At 41.2% G+C, this 26,711-nt stretch overlaps 1 protein-coding gene across 1 annotated transcript in view; it reads left to right on the top strand.

Annotated features, from left to right (window-relative positions):
• The first annotated feature begins 394 nt into the window (after positions 1 to 394).
• The window catches only part of LOC126190760 (uncharacterized), a 128,347-nt gene continuing 102,030 nt past the window's right edge, over positions 395 to 26,711 (top strand). The window contains exon 1 of the mRNA XM_049931275.1: positions 395 to 514. Coding sequence (XP_049787232.1) covers positions 436 to 514 — 79 coding nt within the window. The 5' untranslated portion in view covers positions 395 to 435. The remainder of the gene's footprint in view (positions 515 to 26,711) is intronic.

A 26,711-nucleotide genomic window follows, 5' to 3' on the forward strand; every position in this document is an offset into this window, starting at 1 on the left:
CGGTTGAAGTTGCGTTCCGTATGCTGTGTTGTTCACTAAAACAGTGTAACATTTACTACATAAAATAAATATTGCGTGCACACGACAGAAATAACGAACAAGAAGGAATTGTAAACACTCGTCTGGTAATGTTTTGGGGGATCCAAGATGGCGGCAGGCCCCGCCCACTGGCTTCAAAACAACGTACAGCTAAGTCTCTAGCGGCATCTCCCCTTATTCTACCTCCAAGGGACTAAGTGTCTGTCAGCCGTTATCTGTGGGACGGTTTGCGTGGTACACAGTATGTCGCGGACGTAGTAACGCCTTTGGGCGTGCGGCGCGCATCACGTGCTCTGGCGGGAGGAAGAGGAGGAGGTGCTCTTTGACCCGCGAGGTCCGTGTCAGGGGCGGCGCGGCGCGGCGGCAGACCGGCCGGCGGTCAGTGTTGTAGTGGCGATGGACGGCGGCGCAGTGAGGACGTGGTGTCTGGCGGCGCTGCTGCTGCCGCTGCTGTTGGGGGCCCTAGCGGACCGCGGTGAGTGCGGCGCGCTGATGGCCCGCTTCCTGTCCCCCCCTCCCCTTCCCCTCCCGCCGACCCCATGCCCGTCACTGGGCGCCAGTTCCTACGGTGGCACCTGCTGCCCACCTGCTCTAGACTGCTCTGATGTTTTGGTAAACGTAGCAGCGTCTCGGTTCTGGGGGTCATAAACTATTCTTACTTTCTCTCCCTCTCCCCTCTTACCCGAATATAATTTCCACATCTACACCTATACTCCGCGAGGATACTTTGTGTACCGCTATCAGATTCTTTTTTGTCAATTTCAGTTCTGAATTGTTCGTGGGACGAACAATTGATACCACCATTATTAAAACTGGTCTCACCCCAAATTTAGGCGAACTGAGTTAATAGCGGTACGAGATTTTTGTGGTAGATTCTTTTATGTGTTTGTCTATTTTTTGTTTGCCTGTTGTCGATGTATTACGCTCGCAGTAAAAGGTCGTAACAACGTGATAAAATTGTCTCTGATAGCGCTGTTAAAAGAATTACTCTTTGTTGCGCGTATGAAGAGTCTTGGGAGAGACGGCTGGATATTTTTAGCAGCTATTCATACATTGCGCAGGTCGCACCAGTGTTTGAGAAGGGTAGTAGGAGTAATTCATCGAACTACAGACCTGTATCATTGACGTCGGTTTGCAGTAGGGTTTTGGAGCATATACTGTATTCAAACACCATGAATCACCTCGAAGGGAACGATCTATTGATACGCAATCAGCATGGTTTCAGAAAATATCCTTCTTGTGCACCTCTCTTTATTCGCACGAAGTAATGGCCGCTATCGACAGGGGATCTAGAGTTGATTCCGTATTTCGAGATTTCCGGAAAGCTTTTGACACCGTTCCTCACAAGCGACTTATAATCAAGCTGCGGGCCTACGGGGTATCGTCTCAGTTGTGCGACTGGATTCGTGATTTCCTGTCAGGAAGGTTGCAGTTCGTAGTAATAGATGGCAAATCGTCGAGTAAAACTGAAGTGATATCGGGTGTTCCCCAGGGAAGCGTCCTGGGATCTCTGCTGTTCCTGAACTATATATATGACCTGGGTGACAATCTGAGCAGTTCTCTTAGGTTGTTCGCAGATGATGCTGTAGTTTACCGTCTAGTAAGGTCATCCCAAGACCAGTATTATTTGCAAAGCGATTTAGAAAAGATTGCTGTATGGTGTGGCAGGTGGCAGTTGACGCTAAATAACGAAACGTGTGAGGTGATACACATGAGTTCCAAAAGAAATCCGTTGGAATTCGATTACTCGATAAATAGTACAATTCTCAAGGCTGTCAACTCAACTAAGTACCTGGGTGTTAAAATTACGAACAACTTCAGTTGGAAAGACCACACAGATAATATTGTGGGGAAGGCGAGCCAAAGGTTGCGTTTCATTGGCAGGACACTTAGAAGATGCAACAAGTCCACTAAGAGACAGCTTACACTACACTCGTTCGTCCTCTGTTAAAATATTGCTGGCGGTGTGGGATCCTTACCAGGTGGGATTGACGGAGGACATCGAAAGGGTGCGAAAAAGGGCAGCTCGTTTTGTATTATCACGTAATAGGGAAGAGAGTGTGGCAGATATGATACGCGAGTTGGGATGGAAGTCATTAAAGCAAAGACGTTTTTCGTCGCTGCGAGATCTATTTACGAAATTTCAGTCACCAACTTTCTCTCCCGAATGCGAAAATATTTTGTTGAGCACAACCTACATAGGTAGGAATGATCATCAAAATAAAATAAGAGAAATCAGAGCTCGAACAGAAAGGTTTAGGTGTTCGTTTTTCCCGCGCGCTGTTCGGGAGTGGAATGGTAGAGAGATAGTATGATTGTGGTTCGATGAACCCTCTGCCAAGCACTTAAATGTGAATTGCAGAGTAATCATGTAGATGTAGATGTAGATGTAGATGTAGACATGAGATTGCAGGTTCGAGTGCTGTTGTCCACCTCTCTTCCTGTACACGTCGCATTCAATCTGAAACAATTCTGCTATTATTTCCAAAAATACTAATAAAGGTCGTGACGCTTACCTCTGTTCTCATGAAATAATAGCGGTTTATTGTGTCTCTTGTACAATTCTGCACATAACATCAAAAGAAGCGAACAGAAAACTCCAGTTACCCTTAAGCCCGGTCCACACGCAACGATCTGTCTGCGCAGACTTCGGCGCAGATGTCTGTACGTGCAAAAGATCGCTGCAAATGTGGTGTGTTCACACGACACAAACCCCAATCTACTACTCGCCCGCCATCTGTCGGTGTAGAAATGAAATATCAGTGGAAAGCGACTACGCTCCCCGTAAACGTCAAACTTTAATTAAGTTATTTTGAAATATAGAAATGGAAGAAGTTCTGTTGTGGTCTGTGTTCGCAACTTGTGTTGCAAAAAACATTCAGACCAACCGCAGGAAACAGAGAAAGCGGTCAAAATGGTGTAGACAGTGACTGATAAAGCGAAAGCAGTTTTCTCACGTTAATTTACTGCTAGAGTTGCAGGGCGAACCAGTTTTGTTTTACATTAACTCGTGTTCCATTTCCTCGCACATTGACACTCCAATTTCATCTTCAATTGTACTCCTGCTTGGTCTTGGCGTTTCTTGATCACTAAGAAAGCCAAGCAGATCAAAATACCATGACGTTGGCCGGTCTACTTGATCTACTCCTACACCAGACCACCTAGATTTCTGAACTTTGGATAACTCTTTTCGGTAAACAATTCGCTGACAGACTTAATTTACTTGACTTGCCTTCATGAACTCCTCCTTCAGGAAAGCGTAAATAGCTTCACATCTGTTGGGTATTATTTCACTCAATGCTTGTTTCGATATTGCAGATGAAAATTCCAAATCCTTGTAGCTCCGTCCTGTTGCTAGGAATCTTAATGTTACCGCCAGCCGTTCATGAGGAGAAATTGCCCTTCTCATACAAGTATTTTTTCTCGTAATATGAGGGGTTACAAGCTTTAAGAGATAATTATAAGTTTCGACATCCATCCGCAAATAATTTCGCCAGTTCGCAACGAAATTATTTTTTTTATTACCATTTCTCTGCTTGCCGAGGCGTCAACTGTCCGCAATTTTTCAATTAAAGCATTGTATGCTGCTGTCTCTTTGTCACTATATTGTTTACTTTTAATCTTCCACAAACATGGCTGGTTTCTGTATATCAATGAATTCACTTACAAAGTCTCGGGAACACTTACGAGTATCAACCATTTTAATTCCCTGTGCGCACAAATACAAACACTAGACTGAGCTAACAGCTGTTTCGCGCCAGATTTGCGGTGATCTCCTGTCCACACGCTCCAACTTGTCTGCGCAGATGAGGTTTGAACCCACAGAATTGAGAGGTTTCGCTCAAACCTCCAACTCCAACTTCCAGGTTTGCACACACCTCAGGTTGGTGCAAATCTTCTGTCCACACGCAACGATCTGTCTGCGCACATGTGATGTGCGCAGACATTTGCGCAGACAAATCGTTGCGTGTGGACGGGCCTTTAGTTACGAGTAAACCACAGAGAGAGTAATATTCCGAGTCATCGATATAATTATCATAGAGTCTCTCAGATAACGTCTTTGCCGCTTAGCTTTCTCACAGTCGATTCACTACAGTACATATTTATTAGACTACACATTATTTATTAGACTACACATGCCTCCTAGTAGGAGTACTGAAGGTCAGTTATGGACTCATACCCACAGTCGTTCATTATTTAACATACATGTGTAATGTCAACAAACTGATAACACTATTAAATATTTGTTTCGTGAACGATGGTATTGTATGGTGTGTGTGAGTATATGATTGTGCCTCCACCACTGTTCCCAATACTGGAAAACAAAAAGACTATCCTGGATTTATACCTTGCCTCCTCACTCGAGCATGGATAACGGGAAAACCAAACAACCGCATCGAGGCCCTCAGTATTGAGAATTGCAATGGTTTTGCCTGGTGTACATGAACATCGACATACTGACGATTCCCCATATAGTAGTGGCATGCAGGATCGTGTATCAGATTATGCAACACTTCATACGGAGGAAAAACTTATTAAATATAGACAATTTCCAACTTTCAATCTAGAAAAGAAAACTATTCATCCCATCGTATTGATAAAATCGTTTAAAGGAGTTTTACCCAGGATTTGGGCAGAAATGCAGAAAACTCTAGTTACGCTTAGTTGCGAGTAAACCACTGAGAGAGTAATATTCCGAGTCAACGATATAATTATCATAGAGTCTCTCAGATACCGTCTTTGCCATTTAGCTTTCTCACAGTCGATTCAGTACATTACATATTTATTACACTACAATTTTATGTACAGATATGCATCTTTCTATATGAGAGGGGCTTTATTCCACACACTGTGGATGTGTTTTTGCGATTTCGTTACAGTGGAGTCATTTTTGAAAGGGCTTTACTCGCTGCAGTAGCACCCTTCCAATGAGGATCATTTTCGCATGCCATCTACTGAATACCTAATCCACTATGAGTTACGTTTAGGTTCCGGTGGTTCAATTGTTGATATTTCTGAACATTTTTGTGAGATGTAAAATGGCATCTAGAACTGAGTTGCAACGTAATTCAAGTACCAAGAATCTTTTATTTCCGGAAGTGTCGGTTGTTTTTAAGGTTGAAAAGCCTTACGCAGGACTCGTGGCTATTAACAGGTGTAAAATATAAGACATACAAGGTTTATTTGATTATATATTCGGCACGAAAATAGGTATTTCGAATAAATTGGCTGTACGTAAGAGTGCTGACGATGATGATGACCAGTGAAACCAGTTTGTATGTACTTTGATTAGAGTTACAATACTGTAAAAATGTTTGCGTAAAAAAAGAAAAAGAAACAATTTAAAACATTACCAGAAACGTAACTTCATCAAGCGAATGAATTACTTCGTCAAGAAAAGGACCATATTCCAAGACTTTAGACTTACTTTTTTCAAAGAAACTGCAAAACTTAGCAACCGCAGTAATGGCAAAATACCCATTTTACTCTGTTCTTTAAACACCGGAAAGCCCGTCCTGTTACATTCCAATTTCTCACCCGCAGAGTGTTTTCGGTGGTCCCCGAAAACTTAAGTTTTGGAGTAAGGTCCTTTCAAAAATGACTGCAGCAGTAGGCCTCCGTTTGAGCTCGAATTTCTCTGCCTGCCGGGGTGGTCGAGCGGTTCTAGGCGCTACAGTCTGAAATCGCGCGGCCACTACGGTCTCAGGTTCGAATCCTGCCTCGGGCATGGATGTGTGTGATGCCCTTAGGTTAGTTAGATTTAAGTAGTTCTAAGTTGTAGGGGACTGATGACCTTAGAAGTTCCATAGTGCTCAGAGCCGTTTGAACCATTTTTCGAATTTCTCTAAATTTACGTTCGTGGCCTCTCCTTGCAGTATGCGTAGGAGGAAACAGCATATTGGTTGCCACTTCCATTTTAAATCGCTCCGTACGGATACTCCGAGAAATGTCATGGATGTGACGGCTTCCAATGATTGTTCTGCTAATCGTGCAGACATACATTTCTGCCTGATTCTGCGCAGTACTTTCCGTTTGTTTACGCTGAAAGTCAAATACCAAACGCTGCACCAAACGTCGATCCTGCGGTCTGCCACCGTTTTCTAGCGTTCAGACTTACGAGGGCAGTTCAATAAGTAATGCAACCCTTTTTTTCTGAAACAGGGGTTGTTTTATTCAGCATCGAAATACACTAGGTTATTCCCCAATCTTTTAGCTACACAACACTATTTTTCAACGTAATCTCCATTCAATGCTACGGCCTTACGCCACCTTGAAATGAGGGCCTGTATGCCTGCACGGTACCATTCCACTGGTCTATGTCGGAGCCAACGTCGTACTGCATCAATAATTTCTTCATCATCCGCGTAGTGCCTCCCACGGATTGCGTCCTTCATTGGGTCAAACATATGGAAATCCGACGGTGCGAGATCGGGGCTGTAGGGTGCATGAGGAAGAACAATCCACTGAAGTTTTGTGAGCTCCTCTCGGGTGCGAAGACTTGTGTGAGGTCTTGCGTTGTCATGAAGAAGGAGAAGTTCGTTCAGATTTTTGTGCCTACGAACACGCTGAAGTCGTTTCTTCGATTTCCGAAGAGTAGCACAATACACTTCAGAGTTGATCGTTTGACCATGGGGAAGGACATCGAACAGAATAACCCCTTCAGCGTCCCAGAAGACTGTAACCATGACTTTACCGGCTGAGGGTATGGCTTTAAACTTTTTCTTGGTAGGGGAGTGGGTGTGGCGCCACTCCATTGATTGCCGTTTTGTTTCAGGTTCGCAGTGATGAACCCATGTTTCATCGCCTGTAACAATCTTTGACAAGAAATTGTCACCCTCAGCCACATGACGAGCAAACAATTCCGCACAGATGGTTCTCCTTTGCTCTTTATGGTTCAAATGGCTCTGAGGACTATGGGACTCAACTGCTGAGGTCATTAGTCCCCTAGAACTTAGAACTAGTTAAACCTAACTAACCTAAGGACATCACAAACATCCATGCCCGAGGCAGGATTCGAACCTGCGACCGTAGCGGTCTTGCGGTTCCAGACTGCAGCGCCTTTAACCACACGGCCACTTCGGCCGGCAGCTCTTTATGGTGTTCGGTTAGACAACGAGGGACCCAGCGGGAACAAACCTTTGAATATCCCAACTGGTGAACAATTGTGACAGCACTACCAACAGAGATGTCAAGTTGAGCACTGAGTTGTTTGATGGTGATCCGTCGATCATCTCGAACGAGTGTGTTCGCACGCTCCGCCATTGCAGGAGTCACAGCTGTGCACGGCCGGCCCGCACGCGGAAGATCAGACAGTCTTGCTTGACCTTGCGGCGATGATGACACAAGCTTTGCCTAACGACTCACCGTGCTTTTGTCCACTGCCAGATCACCGTAGACATTCTGCAAGCGCCTACAAATATCTGAGATGCCCTGGTTTTCCGCCAAAAGAAACACGATCACTGCCCGTTGTTTGCAACGCACATCCGTTACAGACGCCATTTTAACAGCTCCGTACAGCGCTGCCACCTGTCAGAAGTCAATGAAACTATACGAGACGAAGCGGGAATGTTTGAAAATATTCCACAAGAAATTTCCGGTTTTTTCAACCAAAATTGGCCGAGAAAAAAATGTGTTGCATTACTTATTGAACTGCCCTCGTATTTGTGTACAACGGCAACATTTGCGAAAACCGTAATAGAACTTACGACTTTATCCACTAACTCGTTCACACGAGCGCGTACTTAAAAGTAATGCTTCAGAATTTTTTATATGAAAACCCTTAAAGTTTTTTGCATATAACAAACGTTATTAACATTTTGCATCTTTATTCTTCACGTCTACATATTTATTTCGCAGTAGACTCACACCGACGACGTACACCTTTCTCCCGACGCCAGACTCGTTTGTTGATACCGTTGCTCTAGAATGTTTGTTGACGGAGCCACAATCTCATCTGTGCTTACAGCACTTCATCACTACCTAAGTTGGTACAAATAGCTCTGAGCACTATGGGACTTAACTTCTGAGGTCATCAGTCACCGAGAACTTAGGACTACTTAAGCCTAACCAACCTAAGGACATCACACACAGCCATGCCCGAGGCAGGATTCGAACCTGCGACCATAGCGGTCGCGCGGTTCCAGATTGTAGCGCCTACAACTGTTCGGCCACCCCGGCCGGCCACTATCTAAGTAAAGTCCTCGAAGGTGATCTTTAGGTTTTGGAAACATATCAGAATGGGATGGTGCCAACTCGGGACTGTATGGCTGATCATCGATGACAGAAACCCCAAGGAGTCGGACAGCTGCAGATGTCGTAGCGCTCGTGTGTGCTGCGGCATTGTACTGCTGAAGGAGAAGGTGCCTGATGTGTGGACGAACTCGAATTCGAAACTCGATTACAGCATCTCGTTTCTAACGCACCGACATAGTTACGTCACACACCGCCTTGTTACACCCTACAACTCGGAAGCTTCTAGCGGCAGAGGGTAACAAATGTGTAGATGTGGAGAATATTTGGAAATATTTAAGAGTTGAAACTTCCTGGCAGATTAAAACTGTGTGCCCGACCGAGACTCGAACTCGGGACCTTTGCCTTTCGCGGACAAGTGCTCTACCAACTGAGCTACCGAAGCATGACTCACGCCCGGTACTCACAGATTTACTTCTGCCAGTACCTCGTCTCCTACCTTCCAAACTTTACAGAAGCTCTCCTGCGAACCTTGCAGAACTAGCACTCCTGAAAGAAAGGATATTGCGAAGACATGGCTTAGCCACAGCCTGGGGGATGTTTCCAGAATGAGATTTTCACTCTGCAGCGGAGTGTGCGCTGATATGAAACTGCCTGGCAGATTAAAACTGTGTGCCCGACCGAGACTCGAACTCGGGACCTTTGCCTTTCGCGGGAAAGTGCTGGTAGAGCACTTGCCCGCGAAAGGCAAAGGTTCCGAGTTCGAGTCTCGGTCGGGCACACAGTTTTAATCTGCCAGGCAGTTTCATATCAGCGCACACTCCGCTGCAGAGTGAAAATCTCATTCTATTTAAGAGTTTTTAGATAACAATTCGGAGGCATTAATTTTCAGCACGCCCTTGTACATATTGTGAAAAGTAGCTGTCCTTTAAGAACCCTTTAGCGTAGGCCCGAATTTCCTTTTATGTCTGAAGATTGCCGGCTGCTGTGGCCGAGCGGTTTTAGGCGCTTCAGTCTGGAATCGCGCAACCGCTACGGTCACAGGTTGGAATCCTGCCTCGGGCATGGATGTGTGTGATGTCCTTAGGTTAGTTAGGTTGAAGTAGTTCTAAGTTCTAGGGGACTGATGACCTGAGATGTTAAGTCCCATAGTGCTCAGAGCCATTTTAACCGTCTGAAGATTTCTCCCAGTTGAGAATTAGAAGCTTTGTTTTGTTTTGCTAGAAAGTCTTCAGTCGACTCGTTACACAGCTGATCTGACATTCCGGTACGCTCGTAGTCTGTTCATTAGGCGGCAGTGTACAAGTGTATCGAAGGCTTTGATTTTATCCATGCTGGATGAGAGGTCGTGATTGTGAATGTCAATGTTAAAAAAATATATCGGCTCAACCACTTGTTTGTAGTGTAAAACACTAAGATTGACGCGTTTCGGAAGTCAAGCTTCCATCATCAGAATAATAAAAAGTAAAAAAACCTGTTAAAACTCGCTAAAATGGAACTTGCGCAAGGCACAATAAAATTGATAATAAAACTAAAACATCGTGGCTACTTCTTCTCTTGTTGCAGCCGTGTCTTCCAAGGTGCATCTCCACATACTCGTCAAAATATTTAAAAAAAATCTCTAAAATGTAGGGCAAACTGGTAGGTCCTTTAAAGTACGTTAAAAAGAACATAGCGATGCTTTCCGGCTTAATAATTTCGAAAAGTCAGCTGTAGCCACGCATATTTGGGAAACGGGACACCCCATGTTGGGAATAGATCAGGATCTCGTTATTTTACATAGACAGGACAAAGGCAAAAAACTGGATCTACTAGAACAGCTGGAAATTACGATACATAGCGTGGGTAATCAGAACACACTGAATGACCAGCTAACTGGTGATACAAATAACTTTTTCAAACATTTCACTGGTTTCTTCTAATATCCACATTTGTAGCAATTGGCAGGATACCATCATTTCATGAGGTCCTTGGAACATGTATACGTTATCTGTTTGTATAGACATCTCTGTGACTTCTTTGTTTACGTACGCGTGAGCTCACTCGCGTTTCAGTGTCGTGTTTGGCTACGTGGTGTGTGGTATCAACGAAGACGCACGGGCGGTTTACGACGATAGAGGAGAGAGCCATGTGGTTAGATGTTGAACACCATAGGCGACACCATTTTAGAGTTTTTTTGTATTTTGACGACTATGTGGAGATGCACCTTGGAAGACACGGCTGCAACATGAGAAGTAGCCACGATGTTTTAATTTTATTATCAGTTTTATTGTGCCTTGTGCATGTTCCATTTTAGCGAGTTTTAACAGGTTCTTTTACTTTTTATTATTCTGATGATGGAAGCTTGACTTCCGGAACGCGTCAATCTTAGTGTTTTACACTATAAACAAGTGGTTGAGCCGATATATTTTTTAACATTTTATCGAAGGCATCTCATTCTCCTGTGTGCCATAGTTGCCTAGCATATAATAATAATAATAATAATAATAATAATAATAACACCTCATGTTCTGTTATTACCAAGCAACAAACCTAGGAACCAACACAACTGGATACAGATCATAAGTATACACAACATTTATTACCAGATACCCGGAATTAAAATTTTTAACAGAACAACGACTAGCTGATCAGATCCATGTAATAATAAAAAATAACAGGATACCCCAGTCAGAATTAGAAAACATCAAACAACAAGTACAACAAATACTGGAACAAAATAATGTGCAATCAGAAGAAGAAGAAAATACAGTAATGGACTCAAACATCCCAGAGCAAACAAACAAAGACCAACAAGCATCAATTAAACAATCAGAGGAAAACGAAATCTTAAGACAGCCACTAGAACAAGCACGAATAGAACACGAAGAGACACACATGTTAGATATAGAAGAGAAATTTCAGCTGACATATATAGAATACAAAGACACAAATACAGACATTAGACCATTCTTGCATAGACCGCCAAATAACCCACAAGTCGAAACAACAATAACAACTATCAACACAATCATACACAACAAAATAAATGAAAATACAACTATGGAAGAGTTACAACTACTGGTATATATAGGAGTACTCACTACACTAAATATACACACTAGGCAGAGATCAGAACAAACCAACACACAGAAGAAACCCACAAAACCAGCATGGCAACACAGGCTACAGATCAGAATAGAAAAACTGAGAAAAGACATCAGACAGCTAACACAATTTATAAGAAATGAAATATCAGACAAAAAGCGAAAAAGGTTAGGTAAAATCTCACAACAAGAAGCAATAGAGCAATTAGATGAAAAAAAGCAGAAATTACAAGCATTGGCCAAACGACTTAGAAGATACAAAAAAAAGTGAAAATAGAAGGAAACAAAACCAAACATTCAACACAAACCAAAAGAGATTTTACCAAACAATAGATAACACACACATTAAAATAGACAATCCACCAAACATAACAGACATGGAACACTTCTGGAACAACATATGGTCAAACCCGGTACAACATAACAGACATGCTCGGTGGATACAAGCAGAAACAGACACATACAAGATGATACCACAAATGCCTGAAGTGATAATTTTGCAACAAGAAGTCACCCGAGCAATTAATTCTACACACAATTGGAAAGCCCCTGGAAATGATAAAATAGCAAATTACTGGCTAAAGAAGTTCACCTCAACACATTCACATCTAACTAAATTATTTAACAGTTACATTGCAGACCCATACACATTCCCTGATTCACTTGCACATGGAATAACCTACCTGAAACCTAAAGATCAAGCAGACACAGCAAACCCAGCTAAATATCGCCCCATAACATGCCTACCAACAATCTACAAAATATTAACTTCAGTCATTACACAGAAATTAATGACACATACAACACAGAACAAAATTATAAATGAAGAACAAAAAGGCTGCTGCAAAGGAGCACAAGGATGTAAAGAGCAACTGATAATAGATACAGAGGTGACATATCAAGCTAAAACTAAACAAAGGTGGCTACACTACGCATACATTGATTACCAAAAAGCCTTTGATAGTGTACCCCACTCATGGTTACTACAGATTTAGGAAATATACAAAGTAGATCCTAAATTGATACAGTTTCTAAACACAGTAATGAAAAATTGGAAAACCACACTTAATATCCAAACAAATTCAAATAATATCACATCACAGCCAATACAGATTAAGCATGGAATATACCAAGGAGACTCATTAAGTCCTTTCTGGTTCTGTCTTGCTCTGAACCCACTATCCAACATGCTAAATAATACAAATTATGGATACAATATTACTGGAACATACCCACACAAAATCACACATTTGCTATACATGGATGATCTAAAACTACTGGCAGCAACAAATCAACAACTCAACCAATTACTAAAGATAACAGAAGTATTCAGCAATGATATAAATATGGCTTTTGGAACAGACAAATGTAAGAAAAATAGCATAGTCTAGGGAAAACACACTAAACAAGAAGATTACATATTGGATAACCACAGCGACTGCATAGAAGCGATGGAAAAAACAGATGCTTATAAATATCTAGGATACAGACCAAAAATAGGAATAGATAATACAAATATTAAAGAAGAACTAAAAGAAAAATATAGAAAAAGACTAACAAAAATACTGAAAACAGAATTGACAGCAAGAAACAAGACAAAAGCTATAAATACTTATGCTATACCAGTATTGACCTACTCATTTGGAGTAGTGAAATGGAATGACACAGACCTAGAAGCACTCAGTACACTTACACGATCACAATGCCACAAATATAGAATACATCACATACATTCAGCAACAGAAAGATTCACATTAAGCAGAAAGGAAGGTGGAAGGGGATTTATAGATATAAAAAACCTACATTATTGACAGGTAGACAATTTAGGAAAATTCTTTCTAGAACGAGCAGAAACTAGCAAAATACACAAAGCAATCACTCATATAAATACATCGGCTACACCATTGCAATTTCATAACCACTTCTACAACCCTTTAGATCACATAACATCAACAGATACAAAGAAAGTAAATTGGAAAAAGAAAACTCTACATGGCAAGCACCCGTATCATCTAACAGAGCCACACATAGATCAAGACGCATCCAACACATGGCTAAGAAAAGGCAATATATACAGTGAGATGGAAGGATTCATGATTGCAATACAGGATGAAACAATAAACACCAGATATTACAGCAAGCATATTATTAAAGATCCCAATACCACAACAGATAAATGCAGACTTTGCAAACAACAAATAGAAACAGTAGATCACATCACAAGCGGATGTACAATACTAGCAAATACAGAATACCCCAGAAGACATGACAATGTAGCAAAAATAATACATCAACAACTTGCCATACAGAATAAACTAATAAAACAACACGTTCCCACATACAAGTACACACCACAAAATGTACTGGAGAATGATGAATACAAATTATACTGGAACAGAACTATTATAACAGATAAAACAACACTACATAACAAACCTGACATCATACTCACCAATAAAAAGAAGAAATTAACACAACTAATTGAAATATCCATACCCAATATAACAAATATACAGAAGAAAACAGGAGAAAAAAATTGAAAAATACATCCAACTGGCTGAGGAAGTCAAGGACATGTGGCATCAGGATAAAGTTGACATTATACCAATTATACTATCAACTACAGGAGTCATACCTCACAATATCCACCAGTACATCAATGCAATACAGCTACATCCAAACATATATATACAACTACAAAAATCTGTAATTATTGATACATGTTCAATGACCCGAAAGTTCCTAAATGCAATATAACATATACCGTACAGTTAAAAGGATGTCACGGTTGATCAAGGACCGCGTCACTGTCCATTTTTGACCAGACATAACGTCTGCGAATAGAAAGAAATAATAATAATAACATCTATGTACAGTACTAGGCTGGAGCATAAGTTCGTAGCGTTTTTCTTTTGTATTTTGGTATACCGTTTGCTGATTTATTTAGCATCTATCATTTTTCATTTGTACTTCACTGTTACCATCTGAGTTCACGTATTGTCATTTTGTCGTTTGGATATAGTGAGTGGAGCTGTGGACGCTAGGAAACGGAGTCTCAAGTGGAGAAACTGCAAAATTTCCGATTAACCTTCTGTTTGAGATCAGTAGAGGAGTGACAGCAGCGGAGACAGCCAGAAACATTGACGTCGTGTGTGGGGAACATGTCGAGAAAACGTTTCTCTCGTTTTAAGGAGGATCGGTTTCACATTAGTGACTCTTCACATTTGGGAAGACCTTCGGGGATTGATGAAGATCGTTTAAATGCATTAATCCATAATGATCACCGTCAGTGTAATCGAGAACTGGCATATACGATGAACTGTGATCTTTCCACCGTCGTGCGTCATTTACACGCAATGGAGAAGGTTCAGAAATCGCGAGTGTGGATACCATAAGCTCTAAGCCAAAACCACAAAAATCAGCGGGCCGTACGTGCATCTCTACTTGCTTCTTATCAACTGCCTCGCAAAGCAACACCGGCCATTCCTTATCCTGTACCGTTACTGGTGTTAAGAAATTGTGTCTTAATACTGACAAAGGGGAAGAAAAGGAATGGTTGAACCCAAACAAAGCAGCAACTGTCCATAAAAAGACCTGCGGGCATCCACAGAAGATAATGTTATGCATCTCGTGCAACATTGTCGGTGTGGTGTAGAACGAATTGGTTCCCTGAGATGAAACCATCACTGCTACCATTTAGTGTTAACAACTAGACGTCTTGCAGACTCAATCCTGGAACAACGACCAGGAAGACTGCGTGAAGTGATGTTGCTGCTCGATAACGCCCGCACGCTTTCTGGTAGACTGGCAAAAAACGCTATACAGGAGTTGGGTTGGGAAGTCATTCCGTACCCGCCTTGTCCATCCAATCTTGTGCCGTCAGATTTTCACCTTTTCCGCTCTCCAACGAAAAACCTTCAAGGAAATTCCTTTTCGGATGAAAATGCGCTCCGAACGTCGCTCGACGAATTCTTCGCCTCAAAACAGCGTAATTTCTTTAGTCACCGAATCGAAAAGTTACCCCAGCGTTGGCAGACTGCAGCAACTTAAGCAGCAACCTAATTTTATAATGTAACAGTAACAAACTCGCGTTAGCACAACTTACAGTAATAATAAAAACATGATATAAAATCGAGTTGTGTGCTCGCCGTTGTTAGCCTACTATTTCATTTACCACTACGAGTACTATACGCCCTCAGCGGACAAGAGAAATGTGGTTTCCCCAGTGGAAAGTCTTTTGCGTCCTCCCTTACTCAGCATTCTGTGGTCGGCAGGTTCTACCTGTGGACTATAGATCTGTGTCGCCTTTGCTGTTGGCAGCAGGTATGGCCGATCTGTGAGAGTGTGCACCTTCATCTGGCTGGTACACTCTCTGCTGCTGGCCAGTGCCCAAACCAGCGAACAACTGTGTTCGGCAGGAATTCCATATCACTGTAAACGGTTTTCACGCAACTTTATCTTCCGAAAATTGTCTAAGAAATCCGTAAATTGATAGTCGTAAAAATATAAACGCTCTCGGTATCAAAATGTTCTTTGGAGGAGAAGTTGAAGAGGGCGTGGTAACCCCCCTCCACCCTTCTCCTTGCATCCGCGCCTGAAGCAGCAGAGAGCGTAGGTCCCTCAGACTGGTTGGTGGGTCATGTCGTCCATAAACAGCCCTTTTCAGTCTATTCCGGGCATGTTCGATAGGGTTCATTTCTGGAGAACATGCTGGCCACTATAGTCGAGCGATGTCGTTATCCTGAAGCATTCTCGTCCATGAAAACGAATGCCTCGCCAATATGCTGCCGATATGGTTGCACTATTGGTCGGAGGATGGCATTCACGTATCATACAGCCGTTAAAGCGCCTTCCATGACCACCAGCGGCGTACGTTGGCCCCACATAATGCCATCCCAAAGCAGCAGGGAACCTCCACCTTGCTGCACTCGCTGGGCAGTGTGTCTAAGGTGTTTAGCGTGATAGGGTTGCCTCCAAACACGTGTCCCACGATTGTCTGGTTGAAGGCATATGCGGCACTCATCGGTGAAGAGAACGTGATGCCAATCCTGAGCGGTCCATTCGGCATGTTGTTGGGCCCATCTGCACCGCGCTGCATGGTGTCGTGGTTGCAAAGATGGACCTCGCCATGGACGTCGGGAGTCAAGTTGCGCATCATACAGCCTACTACTCACAGTTTGAGTCCTAACACGCCGTGCCATGGTTGCACGAAAAGCATTATTTAACACGGTGGCGTTGCTGTCAGGGTTCCTCCGAGCCATAATCCGCAGGTAGCGGTCATCCTCTGCAGTAGTAGCCCTTGGGCGCCGTGAGCGAGGCATGTCATCGATATTTCTTGTCTCTCTGTATCTCATCCATGTCCGAACGACATCGCTTTGGTTCACTCCGAGAAGCCTGGACACTTCAGTTGTTGACACCCCTTCCTGGCACAAAGTAACAGTGCGGACGCGATCGAACCGCGGTATTGACCGTCTAGGCATGGTTGAACTACAGACAACTCGAGCCGTGTACCTCCTCCCTGGTGGAATGACTGGAACCGTTTGGCTGTCGGACCTCCTCCGTCCAATAGGTAGTGCTCGTGCATGGTTGTATACATCTTTGGGCGGGTTTAGTGACATCTCTGAACCGTCAAAGGAACTGAGTCTGTGAAACAATATCCAAAGTCAACGTCTATCTTCAGGAGTTCTGAGAACTGGGGAGATATATATATTACCTTAGAACTATACTATAATACCTTAGAACTACACTATACCTTAGAACTATACTAATGTCTAATCGGAATTTCGTTGCTCTGCACGCGTGATCCAAAATCTCCATGGTAACGTTCTTGCGAATGTGTGCCTTGAAGTCCTATCGGTCTCTACTTTGGTTCGGTATACCAAATCCTTTACAAAACTCCACAGCAAGACGTCTAGTGATATGAGATCAGAGAATGGTGGGGGCCATCGAACAGGACCATCTCGTCCAATCTGCCTATCCATAAACTTTTCATCTAAAAACTAACCTGCTGGAATATGTCATCAGGCTACAACTCTTCATGTTGTGGCACAGCAAACTTGCTAACGTGTATAGGTAAACATCATCGTTGTAATCATGTTCTTGTGGTTGTGTTATTTTAGAACATGAAAAAGGATAAATCGGAAATCGTATATGCAACAACCAAAGACAATCGTAACAAAATTTAGTTAGTAAAATAATATCGTTGCTCATTTGTATAACCTTTGTAAACATATAATGTCGTAATAGTAGAACTGTCAAACGATAATTAACGTATTGTTTTCAATATATTTACGTCATTTAACATCTAATCAAAACATTGACACTTATAAGACAGTTCACTAACGACGTACTATGGACGTCACATCATTATACTAGATTAGATGTACCATTCATTCCAGTTGAACTATAGTGAGGAGATCCTCCAGGATAAAAATATTTATAAGGGAAAACAAATTTATTAATGTACCTTCCATAGATCCCAAGTGGACTGATCGTCATGGGTTTACAATGAGTCAAAAAAATTTTAAACCCCTTTTCATTTAGGATGTAATAAAAACTGAATAGAAGAATCATTCTACAACAGTTATTTGCAATAATCTCATTACAGCACTGAATTTTTACAGAAATGAGATTGTACTAATATTCGTTTTATTTAAGTGCAATTACTAGTAAAACACACAAATACACACACACACACACACACATACACACACACACACACACACACACACACACACACAAACACACAAACAACTTAGTTTTTTCAGTTGTTTCTACTAAGAAATTCCACAATGGAGTTCAAGGAGTGAGCCACTAATAAAACCTTTAGGCTTCCTTTAAACTGTACTTTATTGGTAGTTAAACTTTTTATGGCTGCTCGCAAGTTATTGAAAATGTGTATTCTTGAAGGACGAATATCTTTTTGGACCAAAGTGAGTGGCTTTAAATCTTTGTGAAGATTATTATGATTTCTAGTATTGATTTCATTAACTGATCTGTTGGTTTGAAAAGAGATTTGTTTTTAATGACAAATTTCATTAATGAATAAATATACTTGGAAGCAGTAGTTAATATCCCTAGTTTCCCAGACAGGTATCTGCAGGATGTTCTTGAGTTCGCACCTCAAATAATTATTACTACACGTTTTTATACCTGGAAAACTTTAGCTTGGGTTGATGAGTTACCCCAAAAAATAATCCCATACGAGATTATGGAATGAAAGTAAGCATATGTCATCTCCTACGTCTGACGACACTCGCATTGGAAATACAGATTTGTTTACATGCCTCAGGTAGTTCTGTGGTGTGCTGTTCACAGTTGAATTTCTTATCAAGCTGTAATCATAGGAATTCAACACAGCCCACTTCTTCTATCTCTTTGTCAACATGTTTTACGCATGTACTAGTGGGAAATCTCTTATAAGTTCTGAAGTGCGCGTAGTGTGTTTTTTTTTCAATGGTTAGTGACAAAGAATTGACTAGGAAGCATTTATTGATTCTATGAAGATCTCATTAATCGATCTTTCTAAGACTATATTTGATCTGATATTTATTGCAATGCTTGTATCGTCTGCAAACAAAACAAACTAGGCGTCTAGCAAGTTAGTAGTGAAAGATCATCAATATACCCAAGAAAAAGCAAGGGCCCAAAGACGGAAACCTGTGGGATGTGGCAGCTTAATTCATGTTTCTTTCTAGTAATACCTTTACATCCTAACTGCTAGATAGGAACTGAACTATTTTACAGAATTTCCTGTTTCATCATAATATTCTAATTTACTTAAAAGGATATTGTGATTTACACAGACAAATGCCTTTAATAGATCACAAAATATACCAGTAGCCTATAATTTATTGTCTAATGAATTAAAGAACATTTTTCACTGATTGGGGTATGTGTAGATACCCACCTCATTATCAGAATCCTTTAGAACTCCGAACTGAGACTTGGATAATATATTATTTGTTGTCAGATGGTTAAGAAGCCGACAGTATGTTACATTTTCTCAAATTTAGAATGACGGCAAAAGTGAAATTGGAAGGAAATTTGAAGATATTTCTATGTCTCCTTACTTAAACAAAGGTTTTACTTTAGCATATTTCCACCATCCAGGAAATGTTCCACTGATAAACGATTGGCTAGAAAGATAGATTAATACGTTGCTAATCTCAGAAGCACAATCTTTAATTAACTTTGTTGAATTTTACATAAGCACTGGAATTTTTTGATTTTAAAGGTTTCATGATGGACATTATTTCTGCATGTTAGTGATATTATGTGTATTGTCTGGTCTGAGGTATTCCATGGCAGCATCTACTGAACCTGACAATGATATCTTTTCAGAAATGGTTTTGAAATATTTGTTAAAAAGTGTTGCAACACTGCACACATCTGTTAACAACCTTTTCATGTTTGGTTCTACCAAACTCCTTCTTAACTATATCTCATTTTGTCCTTAGTTTGTTATCTGATGCGGCTGTCTTCTTCTTTTAATATATTTCCTTTGATGTCCACATTGGCCGGCCGAAGTGGCTGTGCGGTTCTAGGCGCTGCAGTCTGGAACCGCGAGACCGCTACGGTTGCAGGTTCGAATCCTGCCTCGGGCATGGATGTGTGTGATGTCCTTAGGTTAGTTAGGTTTAACTAGTTCTAAGTTTTAGGGGACTAATGACCTGAGAAGTTGAGTCCCATAGTGCTCAGAGCCATTTGAACCATTTGAACCATGTCCACATTACTAACTTTAATATTTTGCAGTATGTCTCGTAATGCACTATAGCAGTAACATCAGAGCTGTTTCTCACTGACAGATACTTTTGTACCATGAGCGATCCATGGTTTCTTTGTAGACTTTGGTCTAATATGGATTAGTTTTTGGGATAAACAGTGTTCAAGTAAGACAAGTACGTTATTAATAAAAGTATTGTATTTTTCATTCTTGACATTAGCGTGGCATGTATCGCTCCAGCCCATGTCTTTGAAGAGTGTCCTAAAATAATCAGTTTTTTGTTTACTGACAAGCCTCTCGAATTCAGATTTAACAGATCTTCTATCCTGTTCATTATTAATATTTTACAAAAGGAACTGCTTGTCATGTTCGGTGACACCATTGACTGTTGCCTTTGTAATATAATTTTGTTCATTAGATCTTTGTATTAAGGTAGTATCAATGGCTGTTTGTGAGCAATTAGCTACCCTAGCTGGGAAGTTTACAGTAACAATTAAATCGAATTATAGTGTCACTAACTTGTTATCAAGTTTAATAGATTCTTGCTGGGAGAGTTTTTAAGAAAATCTACGTTAAAATCACCAACTACCACTATTTCTTTGTTTTTTGTTGTTAAATAGACTAGTAGAACATCAAGGTGATTTATAAACAATTTAAAATTACCTGCAGGTGCTCGACATACACTTACTGTTATAAACAATCTATTATGAAATTCTACTTGTGTTGCACATGCTTTCATTTGCTGCTCTAGGCAAAATTTATGACTGTTTATGCTCTTAAATTTATAACTATTCCTAATGAATGCGGCAACTGTTCTTTCTCCATTTCTATTCTACAAAAGGGAGATGCTAACCTAAATGTTGTAACACCTAACACATCTGTACCAGTGGTCACATAATATTCAGAGAAGCAGACTATGTCAACTGGGCTTGATGACTAATTCATCAATGCAGATAATTAGTTCATTTTTTTTCTTTTTAGTCCTCGAATATTTTGATGCAATAAAGATAGCTGACATTCACAACTGAATGAGTTAAAATTACGTGGAAATACGATTTCTGCTGATTGCTGAGAATTTTTAACGAACAGCTGCCTGTGGTGATGCAATATGCTGGAATTATATTGTTTAGTTTTTTTCTGAAAAAGGTTTGTTTCAATGTTAACCTCTCTTAAGACTTGGTTTCGTTCTGTCCCCCCTACCCTAAACTAGGTGCTTTCCTGAACCCACTGGTAATTTATTGCTCATGACAGTACCTTCCCTCCCTTAAATGTTTTGCTATTAGCTCAGCCAGTTTCCCTCTCCCATTCCTGCTGTGGTGAAGGCCATGCCTAGTATAGTCCCATATACTGAGACAATCAACAGGAACCATGCCAATATGTGACCCTGCAACCGACGTCAGCAATCATTCCAACACCAAATTAACTGTCCTGACTGAAGAGCTCAAATGAAATCGTTCATGGCGCCTTATAACAGATACAAACTCAACTCAGCACTAGCATGTCTCTATGCTGATACAATCTTTGCCAGGTCACACTCTGTATTGTACCCAAGACCTCTGTCTATGCTATTACCTGGCCCACTCGCTATAACCACATTGTCTTCCTTGATGAAATCTTTGCAAAGTGATCCTAAATCCTCTGTCACCTGATCCAGACCAGCACTAGGTTTAAAAAACATTTGTGACCAGTTTTTGGGATCCTAGTTCGTTCTGAAAAAGTTGGGCAACACGTCTGATATGAGAACTAAACTACCTGACAACAAAACTTTCTTTCTCTTTACTAACTTCCCTAAATTCTTACTTTTCAATCTACTGTTGAAATTTTGTAGTTCACTGTCTACACCTACATCTGCTTGAGGTTCTAGAGTTTCTAACTGACGTAACATGTCAAACTTATTTTTCACATTCACTACAAAACTGTCTGTCAGATGTAGTTCTAAGCCCGTTCCTTCTGTTGCCGCTTCCCACCTTTCTTTACCCTTCTCCCTCCTTAACCGTGCCAGATCTTCCCCAGCCTTGTAAGTGAAGGGCGCTAATTTTCCACTATCTTTCTATATCTAATACATATCCTACAAAACCCCTGAAGAGCTTCATTTATTTTTCCAATTCCCACACCACAATTGTCAACCATATTGATAAAATTTATTGATAAAATTACGGCATCTATCACATCAAAGCCCAGAGCTTACATTTCTACGACAAATGAGGTACTTTTCATTCATGAGTAGTGTAATACTTTAGAAAGAATAAGTCAGTTAAATTACCAACAAACAAGAAAACATGTTTACAAAAATTAGGCTTGTAAGCAACAGCACGTAATCAAACTACTGGTAGCAGTCTGAAGTTTCTGTACCAGCACATTAAATGTAACTACTTTCCGGAATTGTGAGCTAGAATAATGAAGATGTACACTGTAATTAAACTGCTGGAAGGATTAAAGAATTAAACGAGATTCTTTAGGTTTACTGCGTCAGAAACGTAAGCAAAAATACGGCTACAGCCAGACTGCACGATCTTTTTGCAATATTACGTAAAGACAAGTGAAACCCTTACTTTGCGAGAACACTGATAAACCCAACTGAGCACTACATAGTGTCTTTAATACAAATGACATACACATTTGTACACGGTCTCACCGAAATCATATCCGCATGTACTTGACAATGACAACAAATGACGAAATAGTGTTTCGTTAATAAAGATTAATTATTATGTGCAGCTGTTCTGGCGCATCTTTCTAATAATAATGTGATTATCTGACACATATTACGCTGCTGGCGCTAAAGAAGAAAAACTGTTGACATACCTAACTTGTTGTTTTATTCTGACCAGAATTTCCTTAACTCCCTTTCTTCCTGCTGGACATTGGCTCCAAGTATTTATTACGTTTCCTGCTTAACGGTGCCTTACCTCAGATATATTTATGTTATGAAATCCTTTTGCATAGTCATAGAAATACGTATACAGCATACGAGGCATGTTCAGAAAGTTAAGTGTACTGTGACCGTAAGGGGCTATGGTTTTTTGTTTCTTTGAGGGCTGTTTTTTTTTTAGTGTTAGCAACAATGAGTGGTACATGGAGATAACCTGACCAGAGCGAGCATCACTGGAACACGCTAGTAGGTAAACTCATGTTGTAACGTCCGGTTGCGTGACAGATGCCGGTAAGAAGTCGTGCCAAGTGCTGTGATTCGATTCCTACTCGCGGAACGAATAACACCCTCCGAATTTTTTTCGCTGGACAAAACGGTTTACGGTGAAAGTGTCATGAACAGAACGAGTCTTTTTAAATAGTTTAGGGAGTTTAGTGGAGACAGAACAAATATTCATGATGAACAGAGGAGTGGGAGACCGTAAGTTTTGACTGATGAATCGGTGCAAAAAGTCGCGGAAACCGTTCGTAAAGTCCTCCGATTGACAGTGGATGTTTCAACAACTCTGCAAAGGCTCTGAGCACTATGGGACTTAACTGATAAGGACATCAGTCCCCTAGAACTTAGAACTAATTAAATCTAACTAACCTAAGGACACCACATACATCCATGCCCGAGGCAGGATGCGAACCTGCGACCGTAGCGGTCGCGCGGTTCCAGACTGTAGCGCCTAGAACCGCTCGGCCACTCCGGCCGTCCAACAACTCTGCAGAACTCTCTTATACGAAGCACTCAGAGAAACGCTGCCATACCGGAAAACTGTGCGCAAGATGGGTTCCAAAGCAGCTGACAGAGAAGCACAAGAAAAATCGGGGTCAATAGTGCCCGCGAGTATCTTGAGCGACTTGCGCTGGAATGTGAGGATTTCCTGAGCTGTGTTGTGAGTGGAGGTGAAGCGTGAGTGGCTCCTTACATGCCTGAGACAAAAAGACAGTCACCACAGTGGCGTCACACCATCATGTGCCAAAAAATTCAAACCACGATTTCGGGAAACAAAAGAAACAGTATCTTGGGACCGAAAAAGGCATCACTGTGGTCGAATTTCCGCCACATGGCGGGACCGATCAATGCACAACGATATTGTGAGACCATAAAGAAACTCAAAGGGAGCATTCAAGACAAATGGAGGGGAATGCTTACGAGAGGAGTGCGCTGGCTGCACGAGAACGCCCGTCTTCACACAAGCCTAGCCAGCAAGGCGCTGTTGGACTCGTTTGGTTGGGATGTACTGAACCATCCCCCTACTCTCCTGACTTGGCGCCTTCACATTATCATCTTTTCACCTCAGTGAAGGCACGCATGAGTGGAATTAAATTTTCACCCGAAGAGCAGTTCCTGAATGAGGTTCTGACGGGGGGAAGAAACTGGCGCGAGATTTCTTTGAGGAGGGCACAGATAAGCTTGTGCCACGGCTCACCATGTGCGTTGGACGGGATAGCGATGATGTGGAGAAACAGTCAACAAGTGTATCGACAGTGTCCTGTAATTTGTTTTTCAAATACCCTTTACTACAAAGATATAAAAATCTAGTACACTTACTTTCTGAACGTGCCCCGTATATTCACTATTCTTTTGAGTAACTTCCTTGTTCCCAACTGTATGTCCTTCTGACCAGTAGTTCAATATTGTTTTGATGTTTTCGACCTACGGTGAGATCTTTTAATATTTTAACAAAAATTCACTGGTTCCCATCACGATTACTTTACGACTTGTGTTTTAGTAACTGATCGCTTCAGATCGCGTGAGACACAGTAAGAACGTAATTGAAGCTTGTTTCGCTTTCTAATTTGATACTATTTCGTAAGTACGGACAACGATCGTTCTAAAGGCCACAGTTAGTGTTAGCAACCTTCAGCAGACCTCGTTTTGCAACGAGCGAAGCTGCCCTTATCTTGTTGTGATGTTCCTGACGCATGGCTGCCAATATCACAGTGCTTTACTTGCTTGTTTCTCTAAAAGCTGTACGCATCACCCTCTTGCGTCACACGAATTTCATCGAAGTCTTGTTACTGGGCCGTAATAGTAATGACGTAGGAAGTACTCTGTTCATAATGAATTAGTCACTTGTTTGTCCGTTTCATTCAGTTTCATTGGCAAAGGACAGCTTCTGAAGCAGTATCGTCTTGTAAGTATCGTGCTCTAAAGCACGTAGTAAGTAGTCCTTGTTCATTTCGCTGCTTGGTACGCCTACTTAAGTACCTAAAGGCAGCCCTTAGTTCTGTAGCTGGTCTCACTCGTTCTTTACACGTTGTGGTTTAGGAGATCGAGAGCACAAGAAGCCAAGGTTGTGTTTTAATTCTGAAGTTAAGCGAGACTCTCTGCACTTGAACTAGCACTTCGTTGACTAATGCAGTATAGTTTACATAACGTTCGTTGAAAAAGATAATATAAGGTTCACCTCTCACATTAATCTTTTCTGTTGGAAATCCTTTTGAATGAAATCTCCAGAAAAAGCGTATAACTTTCTATATTGTGATTCAGGAAGTGAAATCTAAGTGAAAATTCCTAATTTTTGTTAGTTTCCCTGCTGTTGCAGTCTGTCTTGAATGAGCCCATGTTATTAACTACTGATTCCATTAGAGAGTGCTGTAGTCCCTGGACAAATTTCGCGATCTGCTACCACAAACAGATGCTATAGTCCATATATGGGTTGAAAATATTTTTTTACTCCGTAATATGATGCCATGGGGCATTATAGACGGTAAGCAAGCAAAGCAAATAGACTTTCTCACTTGAGTGCCATTGATAAAACTTAGTATTTCACTGGCGAAGAAAGAAACATTCAGTACTCATATGAGATCCTGATTCTTTAGCTTTTAAGAAAACCTTCACCATATCACCTCTGAAGAATATAAAATGTTTTATTTCATCCAAAATTTCATTTTGAGTTAGTAAAAACTGTACATGATACCCGTTTCAGAAATGTTTTGTACTGCCGTAGGTTGTAATTACACAACAAACCTTTTTTTGTCAACAGCGTGCTATTGTCATCTTCTACTCTACTTGTGAAAACACTTTACATCTATCAGAAAAACATTTTTGTCATGTGCAGACATAAATCATCTTCCAATTTTAGTGGTATATCGTTAATACACTAGTAGACATATAATAGGACATTGTGGTTCGCCCCTTCTCCGTTCTCCTCTTTCCCTCCCCCTCTCCTATCGCACCCGCTTTAGTGCGCCGAAGTCAGATTCTAATATTGTTTCCTACCTAATGACACCGAAGAAAAACTTTTACATCCTGTTTTCAAGAAATGGAAGACGTCGCAGATGAACATTCTTCCTTTTGCATTACATTTCAACACGGACGAGACTACCGAGAGCAACGTATGAAAAGTATTCTGAGTCTATTAGTGAACAACGCTTATAGCTGCTCCAATCACTATATTTTAAGGTTTAAACTTAGTAGCACTTGTATTCCCCAGGATTCAAGTTTACTTATGTAAGCGACACCCGGGGAATCCTTAGCGCACACTACCAAGGGAAATGTTTCTTCAGAGCTGAGATTCAGGGTGGTGTAGTAAAAGGATGAGTTCATCTGCTAAATCTACATCTACATCTCAACCCAGTGCATAGTGGATGGCGGATGGTACTTTGTACTTTTGCTAGTCATTCCACCTCCTGTACCACTCGAAAATGAAAGAAGCGAAAAGAGATTGCCCTTATCCGCCAGCACGAGTCCTGTTCTCCCTGTTTGCCCTGAAAGTCTTTTCGCGGGACAAACACTGGAAGCTGTA

Source organism: Schistocerca cancellata, chromosome 6 (assembly GCF_023864275.1).
Source record: "Schistocerca cancellata isolate TAMUIC-IGC-003103 chromosome 6, iqSchCanc2.1, whole genome shotgun sequence".
Taxonomy (NCBI): domain Eukaryota; kingdom Metazoa; phylum Arthropoda; class Insecta; order Orthoptera; family Acrididae; genus Schistocerca; species Schistocerca cancellata.